The sequence below is a fragment of the Desmodus rotundus genome, chromosome 2, assembly GCF_022682495.2.
Source record: "Desmodus rotundus isolate HL8 chromosome 2, HLdesRot8A.1, whole genome shotgun sequence".
In the NCBI taxonomy this organism is placed as follows: Eukaryota; Metazoa; Chordata; class Mammalia; order Chiroptera; family Phyllostomidae; genus Desmodus; species Desmodus rotundus.
Window position 1 is genome coordinate 117,264,796 of NC_071388.1, and position 17,343 is coordinate 117,282,138.

Consider the following 17,343-nt stretch of genomic DNA (forward strand, 5'->3'; position numbering starts at 1 on the left):
AAACTTTCTGGAAACAAATGAAAATGAACTCACAACAACCCAAAACCTATGGGACACAGCAAAGGCAGTCCTGAGTGGGAAGTTCATAGCAATACAGGCCTACCTTAAGAAGATAGAAACAGTTCAAACAAACAACCTAACCCTATGCCTACAAGAACTGGAGGAACAACAACAAAGACAGCCCAGAGCAAGCAGAAGGAAGGAAATAACCAAGATCAGAGCAGAACTAAATGACACAGAGACTAAAAGCACAATTCTCAGGATCAATGAATCCAGGAGCTGGTTCTTTGAAAAGATAAACAAAATCGACAAGCCTTTAAGCAGGCTCATCAAGAAGAAAAGAGAGAGGATCCAAATAAACACAATTAGAAATGAAAGAGGAGAGATTACAACTGATACCACAGAAATACAAAGGATTGTAAGAAATTACTACGAAGAACTGTATGCCAAGAAATTTGAAAACCTAGGTGAAATGGACACATTTCTAGAAAAATATAATCTTCCAAAACTGAATGAAGAAGAAGCAGAAAACCTGAACACACCAATAACAGCAGACGAAATTGAAGCAGTCATCAAAAAAATCCCAACACATAAAAGCCCTGGACCAGATGGTTTCACAGGAGAATTCTACAAAGCATTTAAGGAAGAGCTAACCCCTATCATTCACAGACTATTCGAAAAAATCCAAACTGATGAAGACTCCCAAACTCTTTTTATGAAGCCAACATCATCCTAATCCCAAAACCAGACAAAGACACAACGAAGAAAGAAAACTTCAGGCCAATATCTCTGATGAACATAGACGCTAAAATTCTCAACAAAATATTGGCAAACCGCATCCAGCAATACATTAAAAAGATCATCCACCATGACCAAGTGGGATTCATCCCAGGGATGCAAGGATGGTACAATATTTGCAAACCAATAAACATAATACATCACATCAACAACAGCAAAGACAAAAATCACATGATCATATCAATAGATGTGGAAAAAGCACTTGATAAGATACAGCACCCATTTCTGATAAAAACACTCAGCAAAGTGGGAATAGAGGGAGCATTCTTCAACATAATAAAGGCCATATATGAGAGACCTACAGCCAACATCACACTCAATGGACAAAAACTTAGAGCTTTCCCACTAAGATCAGGAACAAGACAAGGATGCCCTCTCTCACCACTCCTATTCAACATAGTATTGGAAGTCCTAGCCACAGCAATCAGACAAGAAAAAGAAATAAAAGGCATCCAAATTGGAAAGGAGGAAATGAAACTATCACTCTTTGCAGATGACATGATAGTGTACATGGAAAATCCTATAGACTCCACCAAAAGACTACTGGACCTAAGAAATGAATTTGGCAAAACAGCTGGATACAAAGTCAATACCCAGAAATCAAAGGCATTCCTGTATACAACAATGAAATAGCAGAAACATAAATCTGGAAGAAAATCCCATTTGATATAGCAACAAGAAAAATGAAGTACCTAGGAATAAACCTAACCAAGGAGGTAAAAGACCTGTACTCAGAAGACTACACAACACTGAGGAAAGAAATTAAGGAAGACACAAATAAACAGAAGCATGTACCATGCTCATGAACTCGAAGAATTAACATCATCATAATGTCCATACTACCCAAAGAAATTGGTAGATTCAATGCAATCCCTATTAGAGTACCCATGACATATTTCACAGATATAGAACAAACATTTCAGAAATTCATATGGAACCATAAATGTCCCCGAATAGCTGCAGCAATTTTGAGAAAGAACAACAAAGCAGGAGGGATCACAATACCTGATATCAAACTGTATTCCAAGGCCACTGTAATCAAAACAGCCTGGTACTGGCATCAAAACAGGCACATTGACCAATGGAACAAAACAGAGAACCCAGAAATAAACTCAAGTCTTTACGGTCAATTAATATTTGACAAAGGAGGCAGGAGCATAAAATGGAGCAAAAACAGCCTCTTCAACAGATGGTGTTGGGAGATCTGGACAGCTACGTGCAAAAAAATGAACTCGATCACCAACTTACACCATACACTAAAATAAACTCAAGATGGATAAAAGACTTAAATGTAAGTCGTAACATCATAAAAGTCCTACAGGAAAACATTGGCAGGAAAATATCAGACATTCCACGTAGTAACATCCTCACAGACATGTCCCCTAAAGCAAGGGACATAAAGGAAAGAATAAACAAATGGGATCTCATCAAAATAAAAAGCTTCTGAAGCATGGCTAAAGAAAACAGCACCAAATTACAAAGAGAACCAACAGTATGGGAAAACATATTTGCTAATGATACCTCAGACAAGGGCCTGATCTCCAAAATATATAAAGAACTCACAAAACTCCACTCCAGGAAGACAAACAACCCAATTAAAAAACGGGCAAAGGACTTGAACAGACACTTCTCCAAGGAAGACATACAGAGGGCCCAGAGACATATGAAAAGATGCTCAGCATCACTAGCCATCAGAGAGATGCAAATTAAAACCACAATGAGGTACCATCTCACACCAGTCAGAGTGGCCAACATAAACAAATCCACAAACAAATGTTGGAGAGGATGCAGAGAAAAGGGAACCCTAGTTCACTGTTGGTGGGAATGTGGACTGGTGAGGCCACTGTGGAAAACAGTATGGAGTTTCCTCAGAAAACTAAAAATGGAACTGCCCTTTGACCCAGCAATTCTGCTGCTGGGATTATACCCTAAGAACCCTGAAACATCAATCCAAAAGAACCTGTGCACCCCAGTGTTCATAGCAGCACAATTTAAAATAGCCAAGTACTGGAAGCAACCTAAGTGCCCATCAGCAAACGAGTGGATCCAAAAACTATGGTATATTTACACAATGGAGTTCCATGCAGCAGAGAGAAAGAAGGAGCTTATACCCTTTGCAACAGCATGGATGGAACTGGAGAGCATTATGCTAAGTGAAATAAGCCAGGTGGTGAGGGACAAATACCATATGATCTCACCTTTAACTGGAACATAATAAACAGAAAAAAAAAATGGAAACAAAATATAACCAGAGACATTGAAGTTAAGAACAATCTAATACTGGGCAGGGGGGAGTGGGGAGGGGACATTGAGGAGAGAGGATTACAGGAACTACTATAAAGGACACATGGACAAAATCAAGGGGGAGGGTGGAGGTGGGGGAGGGAGGTGGGATTGGCTGGGGTAGGGTGGAGGGATGGGGAGAAAAGGCACACAACTGTAATTGAATAACAATAAAAAATTTAAAAGAAAATAATTTTCTTATTTTTATTTATAAAAACATTTCAAAACAATATAGAAATATCAATTAAGAAGTCAAAGGGCACCCCACACCTTCTCTACCTCACTTCCCAGAGATACCCACTATTAACACTTCAGTGTACATGCTTCTAGATATTTAAGTTTTACAAAATATAAATACATATTATATATAAGTACATAATTTTTTAATCAACAAAAACTGGGACACATTATTCTGCAATTTTATCTTTGTCTAAGCATTTTGTACACATCTTTTCATATCAATATACATACAGATTCTCCTCAATTTATGATGGGTAAGCTAAAAACAGATTTAATACAACTATCCTACCAAACCTCATAGCTATACCTAGCCTACCTTAAATGTAGGCTCAAAACATTTACATTAACCTATAGTTGGCAATTATCTTGAGTTGCATCTCTAGAGTAATTGCCCTCCTCTTCTCCCCAGAAGCAGAAGATGCACACAGGTAAGTGTTTTATAGACATGCTGGGATGTGAAACGCAAAACACAGTATCCAATAAATGCTGCCAACACAGTGCACGGTCTATTATTAGTCGTTTACCTGTGTGACTGGGTGCTGCAATTTGCTGCCACTGCCTAGCATCATGAGAGATTTTCATATGGTATATCATTATCACAGGAGAAGGCCAAAATTCAAAATTCAAAGTATAGTTTCTACTAACTGCATATTGCCTTCGCACCACTGTAAAGTTGAATAACCCTAAGTTGAGCCATTGTTAGTCGGGGACCACTTGTACCTCTAATTCAATTTTAACTGTTGTATACCATTCCAAAATGTGGATTTACCACAACTTCTTAATTATTTCTGTTTATTCATTGAGTTTTTCTAATATACTAATATTACAAACAACGCTGTAATGAAAATCCTTGAATACATTATTTGACACCTCTATAAATATTGTAAAATTACAATCTGAGAAATGGAAGTGATCAAAAATTATATTCATACTAATATTTGCACTCCAAAAGGGTTCTATCAAGTTATACTTCAACAATGTATCAGAATGTCCACTTTCCATATGCTGACCAAGATTGGGTATTTTTAATCCTTTGAATTTTTGCTCTTCTGATAAAATTGGTATCTCGTTTTGTTATGTTTTAGAGTATTAGGGAAAATAAGCAATTTTTCATAATAGTCATTTGTATTTCTCCTGTTAAATGTTCATCTCTATTTTTCCTATATTTCTAATTACATGTTTTTAAAAAATATTCCTTTGTGGGAACGCTTTATAAAACATTGTAACATATGTTGAAATTATTTTCTTTTACCTTTATGTTTTTCCCTGTATCATTAGTTAAAAATTTTTACTTTTAATGTAGTTAGGTGTTGGGAGCCACCCTGCCCGGTTTCAGAAGCTGGAACCTCTGATGGCTAAGGCTGAGTATAAAGACCTTGGGATCATAAGCCATTAAGGAGACAAAGCTTATCCTCCCGGTAGGGGCCCTTTACTACACCCTGCTTGGCCCTGGGCAGACAACTGGTTAGTCAATGATGGGTAAGATTCCTCAAGGAAGGAACAACCTAAGACAGGCATAGTCATGAAGGGGCCATCAGGAAAGGACTTAGGGGACTATAGAAAAAGGGTGATGGACCTTAACCCCTTGGCATTGTAACAGCCTGAATCCTCATTTTATCTGTAAAAAGTCTCCTAATCTCTTGGCTGCCCGCATTCCCTACCTGATTCAGGCCTGAAACAATGCTGGAGGGTGGTGCAGCCATGTGCTGGAAAGGATGGTTCCCCGGGGGCCATCAGGCCTAAGAAAGAATGCATAAAATCCTGTGAAACATGCTTTGCTAAGAATACCCTCAATTTAAACAATAAGGGTCCTAGCATAAAATGAGTGTTTCCCAAAGTTTTATGGCCCTTTGATGGCACTCTATCTATTTGACCCTGATTCAGAATAAGCCCTTATAGTTCTTTGAGTTCCTTGATCATTACTGCCTGAAAATGATTGATGAGCTTTACATATATGCCCTGTATTCCTATGTGAATTAAACCCAATAAAAGCCCATTGAGGAACAGGCTCAAGGCCCTTTTCCTCTGAGAGACTGGCCACCTTTCCTCCTCAAGCAGATCATGTCTTGGTAGAATTATTCTCATCTGCGGTGGTCCGGAGAACTCTGCAGGCAGAGCCCCCCCCAATCTAGGCATAATATACATTCACTAATAATTTCTTTAAAAAGTTTTTGTGCCTTTCACAGGCCTAATAGTGTATATGAACTCAAACAAATTTTTCAGCAAAAATGGATACAAGTAGTGATCTACTGATCGTTTCATAAAGATGCCCGATACACAAAAAAGGGAGGGAGGAAGAGGGGGAGAGGGGGACAGAAGGGAAGGGAAGGGAGAGGACAGGTAGGAAGGAAGGAAGGAAGGGGGGAAGGCAGGAGAAGGGAAAAGAAAGCTATGTCTAGACAGGTGATGAGTGAAAGCACACAGAAGAATTACTGAAAATCATTGTGTGGTATCAATACTCTGGGTAACGCAGATGAACTCATTAATACAGCTCCATTGACAGAATAGATCCTTTTATTTGTTTCAATGGATTATATTTTTATTTATTTTGTATTATTCTAACTGCTCTGTCAAAAAGTCTTCAAATACATGCAGATTAAAAACAAGGTTCTGGCCCTGGCTGTTGTTCAGTGGCTTGGGTGTTGTCCTACAGACCAAAAGGTCGCCAGCAGTTCAATTCCTGGTCAGGGCACATGCCTGGGTTTCGAGCCAGGCCCTAGCTGGAGGCCCAATTGATGTTCCTCTCCCTTTCTTCCTCCCTTCACCTCTCTGTAAAAATAAATAAATATTTAAAACAAACAAACAAACTAACAAAAATAGGTTTTGGAAGAGGCTGTAAGTTGGTTCTCTTACCTCACAAGGCTATTGTAAGTATTAAATGAGATTAACACACATAAAGCTTTAAGTAGTATGTCAAGCACTTATAGATATTTCCTGTTTTTATTATCTGTGTGCTGTACAGCAAAATCTCTCAAAATTACTGTCCTCAGAGTCTTTCTTAAACAATCTCTAATCAGCCTCTGGTCATTACTGTTATTTCCAAAACTGCTCTTACAAGGTCACCAGTAACTTACACATTTGTAATCCAGTACTCATCTGACACAGTTCATCACCTGGCAAAAAAGACACACATGTAAAGAAAAGGCTTTCTTTACATATAAATGGCTACTTCCTCCTAGTATCCTACCCTTCCCTGGTTCTTCCTCATCTCTGTAAGCTCTAAACTGTGAAATGTTCCAGTTCTGAGGACCTCTTCCTTTCAATATCTTCTAGGTCTGTTCCTTCAGCATTCTCATCTCATGGCTTGAAATATTAGCTATAATCTAACAATTCCTAAATGTGTATCTCTATCCTAGACCTCTCCTCTGAACTCCAGTTCCATCTACTGAATTGTCTACCTTCCTTCATTTGGAGTACAAATCTAAAATTAACATGTCCCAAATCTAATACCCGACTCACCCTCCCAAACTTACTTTTCTCTCTTATTTCCCAGCTTAAAGACTTATACCATCTTCCTAACTGCTCAGGCCAAAAACTTAGGAATCATTCCTAAATCCTTTTTCTTTCACACCCCATAACCAATATATCAGTAAATGCTGTCACTTCCATACTCAAAATATACACAGAATCTGATTAGTTTTCACCACCCAACAGCTACAACCATTATTTCTCACATAGATGACTGGAACAGTCTCTTGGCTGGTCTCTTTCATTACTGCCTTACAGAATACTCTCAAAACAGCAGCCATTATTATCGTTTAAAAATGTAAATCACACCACAACTTTTATCTCCTCAAACCCTCTAATGGCCTTGCTTATAATTAAAAGCCAAAGTCTTTAAAACGTGCTCTAAATCTCTGGTCCACCCTGACCGCATCAATACTCTTCCATCTTACACTGCAGCAGTCACACACTTCTCTTGGCTGTTCCTTGAACTGCTAAGTACATTATAGTACAGCTTTTCATTGCAGTTTCTTCTGCTGAGAACACTCTATCCCCACCTCCTGTATGACTCCTTCGGGTCTATTTATCTTCTCGGTGAGACCTTTCCTATCATGATACCCCATTTTTAATGGTCTCAATCCCCTTTCTCAGCTTAATTTGTCTCCAGTGCATCTATCAATACCTGGCGATATTACATATTAAATACCTGCAAGAAAATTGAATATGATGTACATATAGTAAAGTGCACAAATCTTAAGTGCACAATTTAAAGCTTTGCATACATGCATATACAAATGTATTACACCTCTATGAAACTAACACAAACCAATATACATATTTTCAAAATTCCAGAAGGCTCCCTCATTAGCCTCCTGTTAATAACATCCCTTCATAGGTAATTGCTATTCTGATTTCTATCAGTTAGTCTAGACAGGTATTTTGCCTGTTACTGAACTTTACTTCCACGGAATAATACACTATGTACTCTAATCATTCAATTACTTGTTTAAATTTTGTCTTGCCCACCAGAGTGCAAGCTGCATGAGAAACAGGTTGTATCTACTTTACTCATTGCTGTATCCACCATGTCCATAAATAAGACTTGGAACATAGAAGATGATCAATAAGTAGCCACTGAATAAATGAATAATCAAAATGACAGTAAGCTTTCCTTTTCTTGAAACTTTGAAGGGCAATAATTATTTTTCAGTAGAATTATCTTCACCATTATTACAAATACCTGTGGAAATAAGACATTCACAATTAAGCCTAGAACTTAGGTAAATTTGTTTTAGGATTAATTTAGAGCATCCTATATCTAACTAAAAACCTAAAGTCAAGCCTTCTGTCATTACACTTTTATTTGAATTAACTAGAAATCAGTTTCATAGGTAAACACAGAGTTTACATTATACTGACATCTTTACAAAACAGAGATTGAACCTGAGAATCCATGGCATAGAGAAATCTTACAGATCTATCATGTTCCTTCATTCTATGCTCACAGTTTAATACATACTGATTGATTTTTTTAAATAAAGAAGATAGGTGTTTACTAATTTAATAAGTTAAAATATTTTACTTAGGCCAGCATTTATTCCTGATAGTGCTTTTTCCAATTTAAAGAGTTCAGAAATGCTTTACAAAAATTTAAAACACATGTTCTTTGTATTAATTTAATATACTCAAGTTGTTTTATATTCAAGATTACTTTGATATCCAATATATCATCAGCCAATCCTAACCACAAACTTAGGGGCAACTAATTGTTATTCTTTCCAGATGAGTACCTGAGGGAAAGCATAGAGTGTTGCTTGTGTAGAAAGAATGATAATATTTACAGGAAGAGAACCAAGATGGCGGCATAGGTAGACACACTGCACCTCCTCGCACAACCAGAACTGACAGAAAATCGAAGAGCAAGGAAGTCCAACACCAAGGACATAAAAAAGAAACATATATCCAGACCGGTAGGAGGGGCGGAGACAGGCACCAGGGTGGAGAGGACTTGCGTGGCCATGGCGGGACCGAGACTGGTGTTGTGTGGGACGAATGGGGCAGGCAGTCTGACCACTAGCAGACCCTGCGGCCCCACATTCGTGCACAGATAAACCGAGAGGGCCAGACTCAGAGTGGCAGAGAGCTGGGCAGGCAGAGCGGTGGGTAGCACCCTGAAGCCCCACGCTCGCGCACAGATAAACCAGGACGAACGGAGGGGAGCGAAACAGACCAAGCACCCCAGGGCTCCAGTGCGGGGAAATAAAGCCTCAAACCTCTGATTGAAAACACCCATGGGGGTTGGGGCAGCAGCAGGAGAGACTCCCAGCCTCACAGGAGAGGTCGCTGGAGAGACCCACAGGGGCCTAGAGTGTGCACAAGCCCACCCACTCGGGAACCAGCACCAGAGGGGCCCAATTTGATTGTGGGTAGCGGAGGCAGTGACTAAAATCCGGTGGAGGGTGGAGCGGGCGCCATTGCTCCCTCTCGGCCCCTCCCCCATGTACAGTGTCACAGTGCAGCCAACAGCGTTAACCCGCCCCGCCCCGGGATCACATATGGCTCCGCCCCTTTAAGTAACAGACAGGCCAAGACAAAAAAAAAAAAAAAAGGCCCAAATGACAGAACACTTCAAAGCTCCAGAAAAAATACAACTAAGCGAGGAAGAGATACCCAACCTATCAGATGCACAGTTCAAAACACTGGTTATTAAGACGATCACAGAATTGGTTGAATTTGGTTGAAAACTAGATGAAAAAATGAAGGCTATGCTAAGAAAAACAAAGGAAAATGTACAGGGAACCAATAGTGATGCGAAGGAAACTGGGACTCAAACCAATGGTGTGGACCAGAAGGAAGAAAGAAACATCCAACCAGAAAAGAATGAAGAAACAAGAATTTGGAAAAATGAGGAGAGGCTTAGGAACCTCCAGGATATCTTGAAACGTTCCAACATCTGAATTATAGAGGTGCCAGAAGGGGAAGAGGAAGAACAAAAAATGGAAAACTTACTTGAACAAATAATGAAGGAGAACTTCCCCAGTCTGGCCAAGGAAATAGACTTCCAGGAAGTGCAAGAAGCTCAGAGTGTCCCAAAGAAGCTGGACCCAAGGAGGAACACACCAAGGCACATCATCATTACATTCCCCAAGATGAAACAGAAGGAGACAGTCTTAGAAGCAGCAAGAGAAAAGAATACAGTTACCTACAAAGGGGTTCCCATAAGACTGTCAGCTGATTTCTCCAAAGAGACCTTACAGGCAAGAAGGGACTGGCAAGAAGTATTCCAAGTCATGAAAGGCAAGGACCTACATCCAAGATTCCAGCAAAGCTATCGTTTAGAATGGAAGGGAAGATAAAGTGCTTCTCGGATAAGGTCAAGTTAAAGGAGTTCATCATCACCAAGCCATTATTATATGAAATGTTAAAGGGACTTATCTAAGAAAAAGAAGATCAAAAATATGAACAGTAAAATGACAACAAACTCACAGTTATTAACAACTACACCGGAAACAAAAACAAACTAAGTAAACAACTAGAACATGAACAGAATCACAGAAATGGAGATCACATGGAGGGTTATCAATAGGGGATTGGGAGGGGGAGAGAGGGGGGAAAGGTACAGAGAATAAATAGCATAAATGATAGGTGGAAAATAGACAGGGGGAAGGTAAGAATAGTGTAGGAAATGTAGAAGCCAAAGGACTTATAAGTATGACCCATGGACACGAACTATAGGGGGGAATTGTGGGAGGGAGGGGGGGGGCAGAATGGAGTTAAGTGAAGGGGCGGAAATGGGACAACCGTAACAGCATAATCAATAAGTATATCAAAAAAACCCAAAAACAAACAAACAAACAAAAAAAGGAATGATAGTATTTATACCCAAGGCTTACTTAGAAGTGTTTGTTAATTTTGAAATATTTTGAATATTTTTAAAGCTGTATTTTTGTCATTGTTTTTAGCTTAACTAGTACACTGCACTCAAAAATTATATTCCATGTTTGAAAACAATACATACTCTGAAATTGCTGGAGTATTCTACATGGATCTAATAAGCCAAGTTTGCTGACTGTATTTTTCAAACCTATATCTTGCTGATTTTCAGAATTTTATTGGTAACATAATAAGGGATATTAGAACCTATCACTTTTTAAAAAGAGTACAAAGTTAAGAGAATAAAAGGGCAAGCCAAGAGTGGGAGAAAGTATTTCCAAATCACATGTCCAACAAAAACCATGTACCTAGAACACATAAAGAGTTCTAGAAACACAAAAGACACAATGAAATTAAACAACGGGCAAAACGCCTGAACAGACATTCCTCAAATAAAATAGCACGTACAACATCATTAGTCATTAGGAAAATGCCAAGTGAAACCATGATGAACGGTGGTGAACACACAATACAGTACAGATGATCTGTTGCAGAATTGTGCCCATAACATTTTGTTAACCAGTGTTACCCCAATAAATTCAATAAAAAGGAAAAAAGAAAAGCTTAAAAAGAAACAAAACCAAACAAACAGTACCAAATGCTAAAAAGGATGTGAAACAATTGGAATTTGCAAATATTGCTGGTGGGGACACAAAGTGGTTCAATTACTCTAGAAAATAGTTTAGCAATTTGATATAAAGCTAAATACGCACTTACTGTATGACACAGAAATCCTACTCTGTGGTTTTTATCTTATAGAAATGAAAACTTAAATTTCGCACAGAAACCTGTAAAAAGGTGTTTGTAGTAGGACTGTAATTTAAAAAAATACTGGAAACAACCCAGATGTCCTTCAAAGGGTGACTGAATAAACAAACCATGGTACATCTATAGAATGGGATACTACTCAACAATAAAAGGAATGGACTATTGATATAACTTGGATAAATCTCAAATACCAGAAATACACCAGAAATACAAGTACCCTGTTTCAAAAGGAAACATACTATAGAATTCCATTCATAAGACACTTTGGAAAAGATAAAACTAGAGTCAGAAAATAGACCAGTGTTTGCCAGGCATCAGGTATAATTAGAAAGTTGGACTACAAGGGGCAGTGAGAATTTTTGGGGTAATGAAACTGTTCTGCATTCAGATAGCAACAATGGTTACATGGACCTATATGTGTGTTAAAATGCATACAACTGGGCCCACACACACACACAATCCATTTACTATATGTTAAAAAAAAAAAAACCTCCCTCCTCCATCTCCCAAATCCTTCTTTCTTTCCTTTTTATCCTGAGATTGTTGTTCATTCTTTACTTTTCTAACCTCTCCCCTTATTCATATAATCTTCTAAGCATATAAAGTTTTGATTTTGTCAAATATTCCATATTCTCTGGTGATTCTGTCTTCATTCATGCTGATGGCTCTATAGTGAAAACCACTCTCTTTGCTATTCTTGCTTGGTCTTCTGGCTTCAGTATATTATTTCTTCTCAGAAGGCTTCCCTACCTTTTGCTCCCAGGTTGGATTAGATATTCTTGGCATATGATCCCATAGTATTTTGTACTTTCCCCTTCATATTCTCACATATGTATATTTAATTGTTAACATATGTTCCATTTCTTTCTCCTCCACTACACTGTGAACTCCACGAGGGCAGAGCTAATTGATGTTTTGTGCACTAAGTAACCTTTAGCACCAACACTGTACAAAGCACATAACACAGCCACCACAATGAATGCAGTAAGACTTACTTGTATTTTGCAGATTGCTACAAGTAACTTGGTTCTCCCCAGACAGAAAACATCTTACCTGCATTTCAAAATAAAATGTTGTCTCAAACACACTTCTGCTTTGTGATATTCAATTAAAATGTAAGTGTTCTATTTATGTAATCTCTCCCCTCTACCTTTTTGTTCCTGATGCTGTGAAATTTCCCTTCATAATCACTGAACATTTGCACATTTTCTTAAGCTCTCTGTAACCACACACAACAGAAACGACGTTTCCTAGCTTTTTTATAATTTGACTGTATAAAATACGCTGCTGAATGACTCTGACAATTTAAATTTTAAATTAATCTGGCACTCATAAATTACATTTATGACTTTCTGAGAAAAAGTTTCGCAATCCAATAATTTAAACAACAAAAAAATCTTACTTTAAACAAATAAACAATATAGTTAATTATGTGTGGAATCCAGCCATGTCACTTAAAAAGGGAAAGTACAAAGCTTCTACACAGCAAAAGAAACCTCCAACAAAACAAAAAGGCAACCAACCTAATGGGAGAAGATACTTGCAAACAATAGCTCCAATAAGGGATTAAATATCCAAAATACAAACAAAGAACTCATACAACTCAACACCAAAAAACTCCTAAAAATCCAATTAAAGCATGGGCAGAGGACCTGAACAGACACTTCTCCCATGAAAACATACAAATTGCCAACAAATATATGAAAAGGTGCTCAACACCACTAGCTATTAGGGAACTGCAAATCAAAACTACAATGAGATACCACCTCGTGCCTGTGAGAATGGCTATTATCAACAAGACAAGTAATAACAAGTGTTGGAGAGGTTGTAGAGAAAAAAGAACCATCACACACTGCTGGTGGGAATGTAAACTGATACAGCCACTACCAAACACAGTATGGAGGTTCCTCAAAAAATCAAAAATAGAGTTACCATATGACCCAGAAATCATTCTTCTGGTATTTATCTGAAAAATTCGAAAACATTTATTCACAAAGACATATGCCTCCCTGGATGTTCACTGAAGCATTACTTACAGTGGCTAAGACATGGAACCAACCAAAGTGTCCTTCAATAGATGGCTAGATAAAGAAGATGTGGTATATATATATACACTATGGAATACTACTTAGCCATAAGAAAAGATGAAATACTGCCATTTGTGAGATGGATGGACCTTGATGGTATTATGCTAAGTGAAGTGAGTGAGTCAGAAAAAGCTAAGAACCATATGATTTCACTCAGATGGGGGATATATGGTGGTTACCAGAGGGAAGGCAGGGTGGGAGGTAGTAAAGGGGGCCAAATATATGGTGACAGAAGATGATCTGAGTTTGGGAGGTGGGCACATAATGCAATATATACATTATGTAGCAGAGAAATGTACACTTGAAACCTATGTAATCTTATTAACCATTGCTACCCTGATAAATTTAATAAAGAAATAGAAAAAAGGAAAGTAGTCTAATATTCTTTGTATTTAATTGATAGCAGTCACAGATAACAGACAGCAGTCTAAACTACCTTTATTAAAATGATAAAGGTTAAAATGACTGAAAATAGCTGTCTTTTTCTTGTTAACCATAGTTCAGTTCAGATACTAAATTTCTATTGATTTTAAACTTTATTATAATAAAAAACAAAATTTAGTTGCACAAATACTGACCACTAAGTTATATTTCAGAGAACCACGTTCAAAGGCAATAGTCCTCCAAAACGAGGGAAGGTGAAGAGGCACATTTTAAAGAAAACAGGAAGTTAAGAAAGCCTTACACATCTGACTAATGGCATTAGACAAATTTCTAAGTCACAAGCACTCAGAATTACCAGATAGAGTTATGTGAGGAAAGCAAGTCGTTCTGTTCTTTAAAGAAGAGATCAACACACGCACTGTGAAATTTAAGAATAAGTGCTCCTCTCAGAACATAGCCAGGTAAGGCCTTAAACAATAAAACCATTACATGAAATAGAACTTAAGCATTCTCAGACCGCTATTTTTCTGTTTATGTCTACAAATTAAAGTAAATTAAAAATATATAACTAAAGAAAACTCCCTTTCGGGCTGTTATCCTTATTAGGTTTGGCAATTTGTCCCAAGAGAACAAAAAACCTGTAACAAATTTAACCAATGATTTCTTATAATTCCGCTTTTCACTGGTTATGGAAAATAGCTCTATGTACTCCAGGTACTTCTAAAGGAACGTAACACCTCTTGCTAAAGAGAAGAAATCTAAGTGTAGAGACACATCAGCGAAGGATAGCTACTCACAAATATGCTTATGGTAGGAGGATAATAATCTTTCGGAAGCAGCCAAGTTTGACACAATGAAAAAAATGTTAAGTGTTGTATAAGAAGCCAGTGACTATAAATTCCATCTCAATGAAGTGATTTGGGGAGAACCAGCCAAAATATATTATGTTTCATTCATTTTGTGCTTTATAAATAAAAAATTTTAATGTCACTAAATGAAGAGAAAAAAACATGAAGTGAGATGAAAACATCTTTTATGATAATGCTTATCACAAAAGTTAAATATACAAAAAAACTACTTTTCCTATATCTTTATTTTGTAAAATAAATTCTAAAGGTACTGTTTCCATTAGTCTGCAAAAATTATCTTTATAACATAAACCGGGTACCTTTAAGAAAAATAAAATGAAAAATCTATTTCAACCATTATTCTCATCAGGTATTGAATCTTAAGTAATTGCGAAAATACTTACACTCAAAGGAAATTTTCAGTACAACTACTGTATTTTGCCATGTATAATGCCCACTTCTTGCCCAAATTTTTGAGGGAAAATAAGGATACACGTTACACATGGGTATAATGATTACATACCATGGGGCATAATCCCATGTATAATGCACACAAAAACTATAGGTGCACATTATGCACGGGTGTGTATTTGCTACCTAATTATATCAGGACATTACTGAGTGATACAGACTAACTCAACACCATCAAAGCAAGTTTTCTTCACTTACCCTTGCATAGTGGAATTCAACTCCATAGAGTTCCAACGTACGTGCTTTGTTCAGGTAATTAAATTCTGCTTCTGCAGGAGATAAGCCTCTGTAAAAACATCATTAGGTTAAAAATTACATCAATCACAAACATGTCCAAATTAGAAAAGGCTGTTTATCTGGAAATTTCTCAGCATCCTAAAAAATTTTTTATGACACACCATGCATGACTACTCCTCTTAGTTACATATGGTAACATCTAACTTATCTGGCGAGTACATTCTCAGTAACACAAATTATTCCTTTGTACAGTATTTTCTTATTTTTGAGACTATAAGAATGCATCAAGTTTTAAAAGTCTGTAGCTGTTCTTACAGCTGTCAGAAAGTCACTCATCCTCAGACATAAGTAGTATTTTTCAAAATTTGGTCTGTATAGCATATCTGCATTTAAATCACACAGACTGCTTCTGAAACATGTGGATTCTGAGAAAACCTCCAAGCAGTGTTTCTCAGAGAGCAGTGGACAGACAGATATTGATTCATAATAAATACAGAAAATGAGAGTGTTTGAGTCTTTTATAGGACCTTCATAGAGTAATTTTATGTCTGTTGACTCTAATAATTAAAAAATGCCTTGTAATTTTTTATATCTTTGTCCATTTCTCCATTTTACTTTTCTACTAATTCATTTTTACATTTTTTAGAAATGTTCCATGACAGATCAGGAGAAAATTGGTCTTTCACACAAGATAGTTTCAGAAGTACTATTTTATAGTCTGATAATAGAATGAATGGGGTCCAAATTGCTTACATTTAAGAAATATCCCAGGTGATTCTTATGAACAGAAGCTTTAGAACTATGCAAAGCATTTAAAATGGGCTTACTCCTACACAATATACTGTTCTAACAACCTCAGTGATCTGTTATTATCAGACTTCAGTTGAGCAAAAGCAGCAAATTACAAAACCAAAGATATAAATCTTTCATTCACTAATGATACTAAAAAAAAGGAGCCAACACCCTGCCAATGCATGATTACTACTAATATGGGATTCCCATATATATAAAAAAAATTAAAAAGTACATATACTTCGACATTCCATAAAATTCAGTTAGGTTATTAAATATTCTACCTTCCCCACCCCAGTTAAACTACATAATTCTATTTTTCCTTCGTTTAAAGACTTAAGGAATTATTTCTTTAAACCAAACACAAATATATAATCAATATCTTGTCAAATGTGTAATCCTTTTCCTTGCAGAAGACACTTTTCATTATTAGTAATTTTTTCATAAATTGGGTTTATCTTCAAACCCTTATTTCAGATATTATAAATGACATTTACTTTTAGACCAAAACAGCCCCCTTACAACATTAGGCCAGCCTTAAAATTCTCATTCATTATTCTTATTTTAGGTTGGGGGTCACAAGTTTTCACTGGAAAGAGCTAGACAGTCAACACTTTAAGCTTTCAGGCCACATGGTCTCTGTGGCACTACTTCACTCCACTGTTATGTGAAAGCAACCACACACAAATGAGGGAATCTGTATTCCACTAAGTGTTCATTTATGGACACAGAAATTGGAATTTCTCAAAACTTCACATGCCACTAAATGTTATTCTTTGTTTATTTTTTTCCAACCATTTAAACCTTACAAACCATTCTTATCCCACGAGCCATACAAAAATAGGCAATGGCTATAGTTTACTAAACTGTTTTAGACACATGGGCCATTACCAAATGAAAGTAAGTTTCTTTAATAATAAGAGCTAATATTTCTTCAGTGCTTACCATGTGCTAGGCACTGTTCTAAATCCTTTATATGTAAAAATCCTTACAGTAACTCCAGAGGTAGGAAATTTTTCTTACTACCTATTTACATATAAGAAATCAGAGCAGCAGAG

General features: G+C 37.0%; 1 protein-coding gene across 9 annotated transcripts in view; it reads right to left on the reverse strand.

Annotated features, from left to right (window-relative positions):
- Nucleotides 1-17,343, reverse strand: part of PTPN4 (protein tyrosine phosphatase non-receptor type 4) — a 249,822-nt gene that overhangs the window by 122,414 nt on the left and 110,065 nt on the right. For all 9 annotated transcript variants that reach the window (XM_071220645.1, XM_053918579.2, XM_053918581.2 and 6 more), the window contains one exon: nt 15,455-15,542. In XM_071220645.1, coding sequence (XP_071076746.1) covers nt 15,455-15,542 — 88 coding nt within the window. The remainder of the gene's footprint in view (nt 1-15,454; nt 15,543-17,343) is intronic.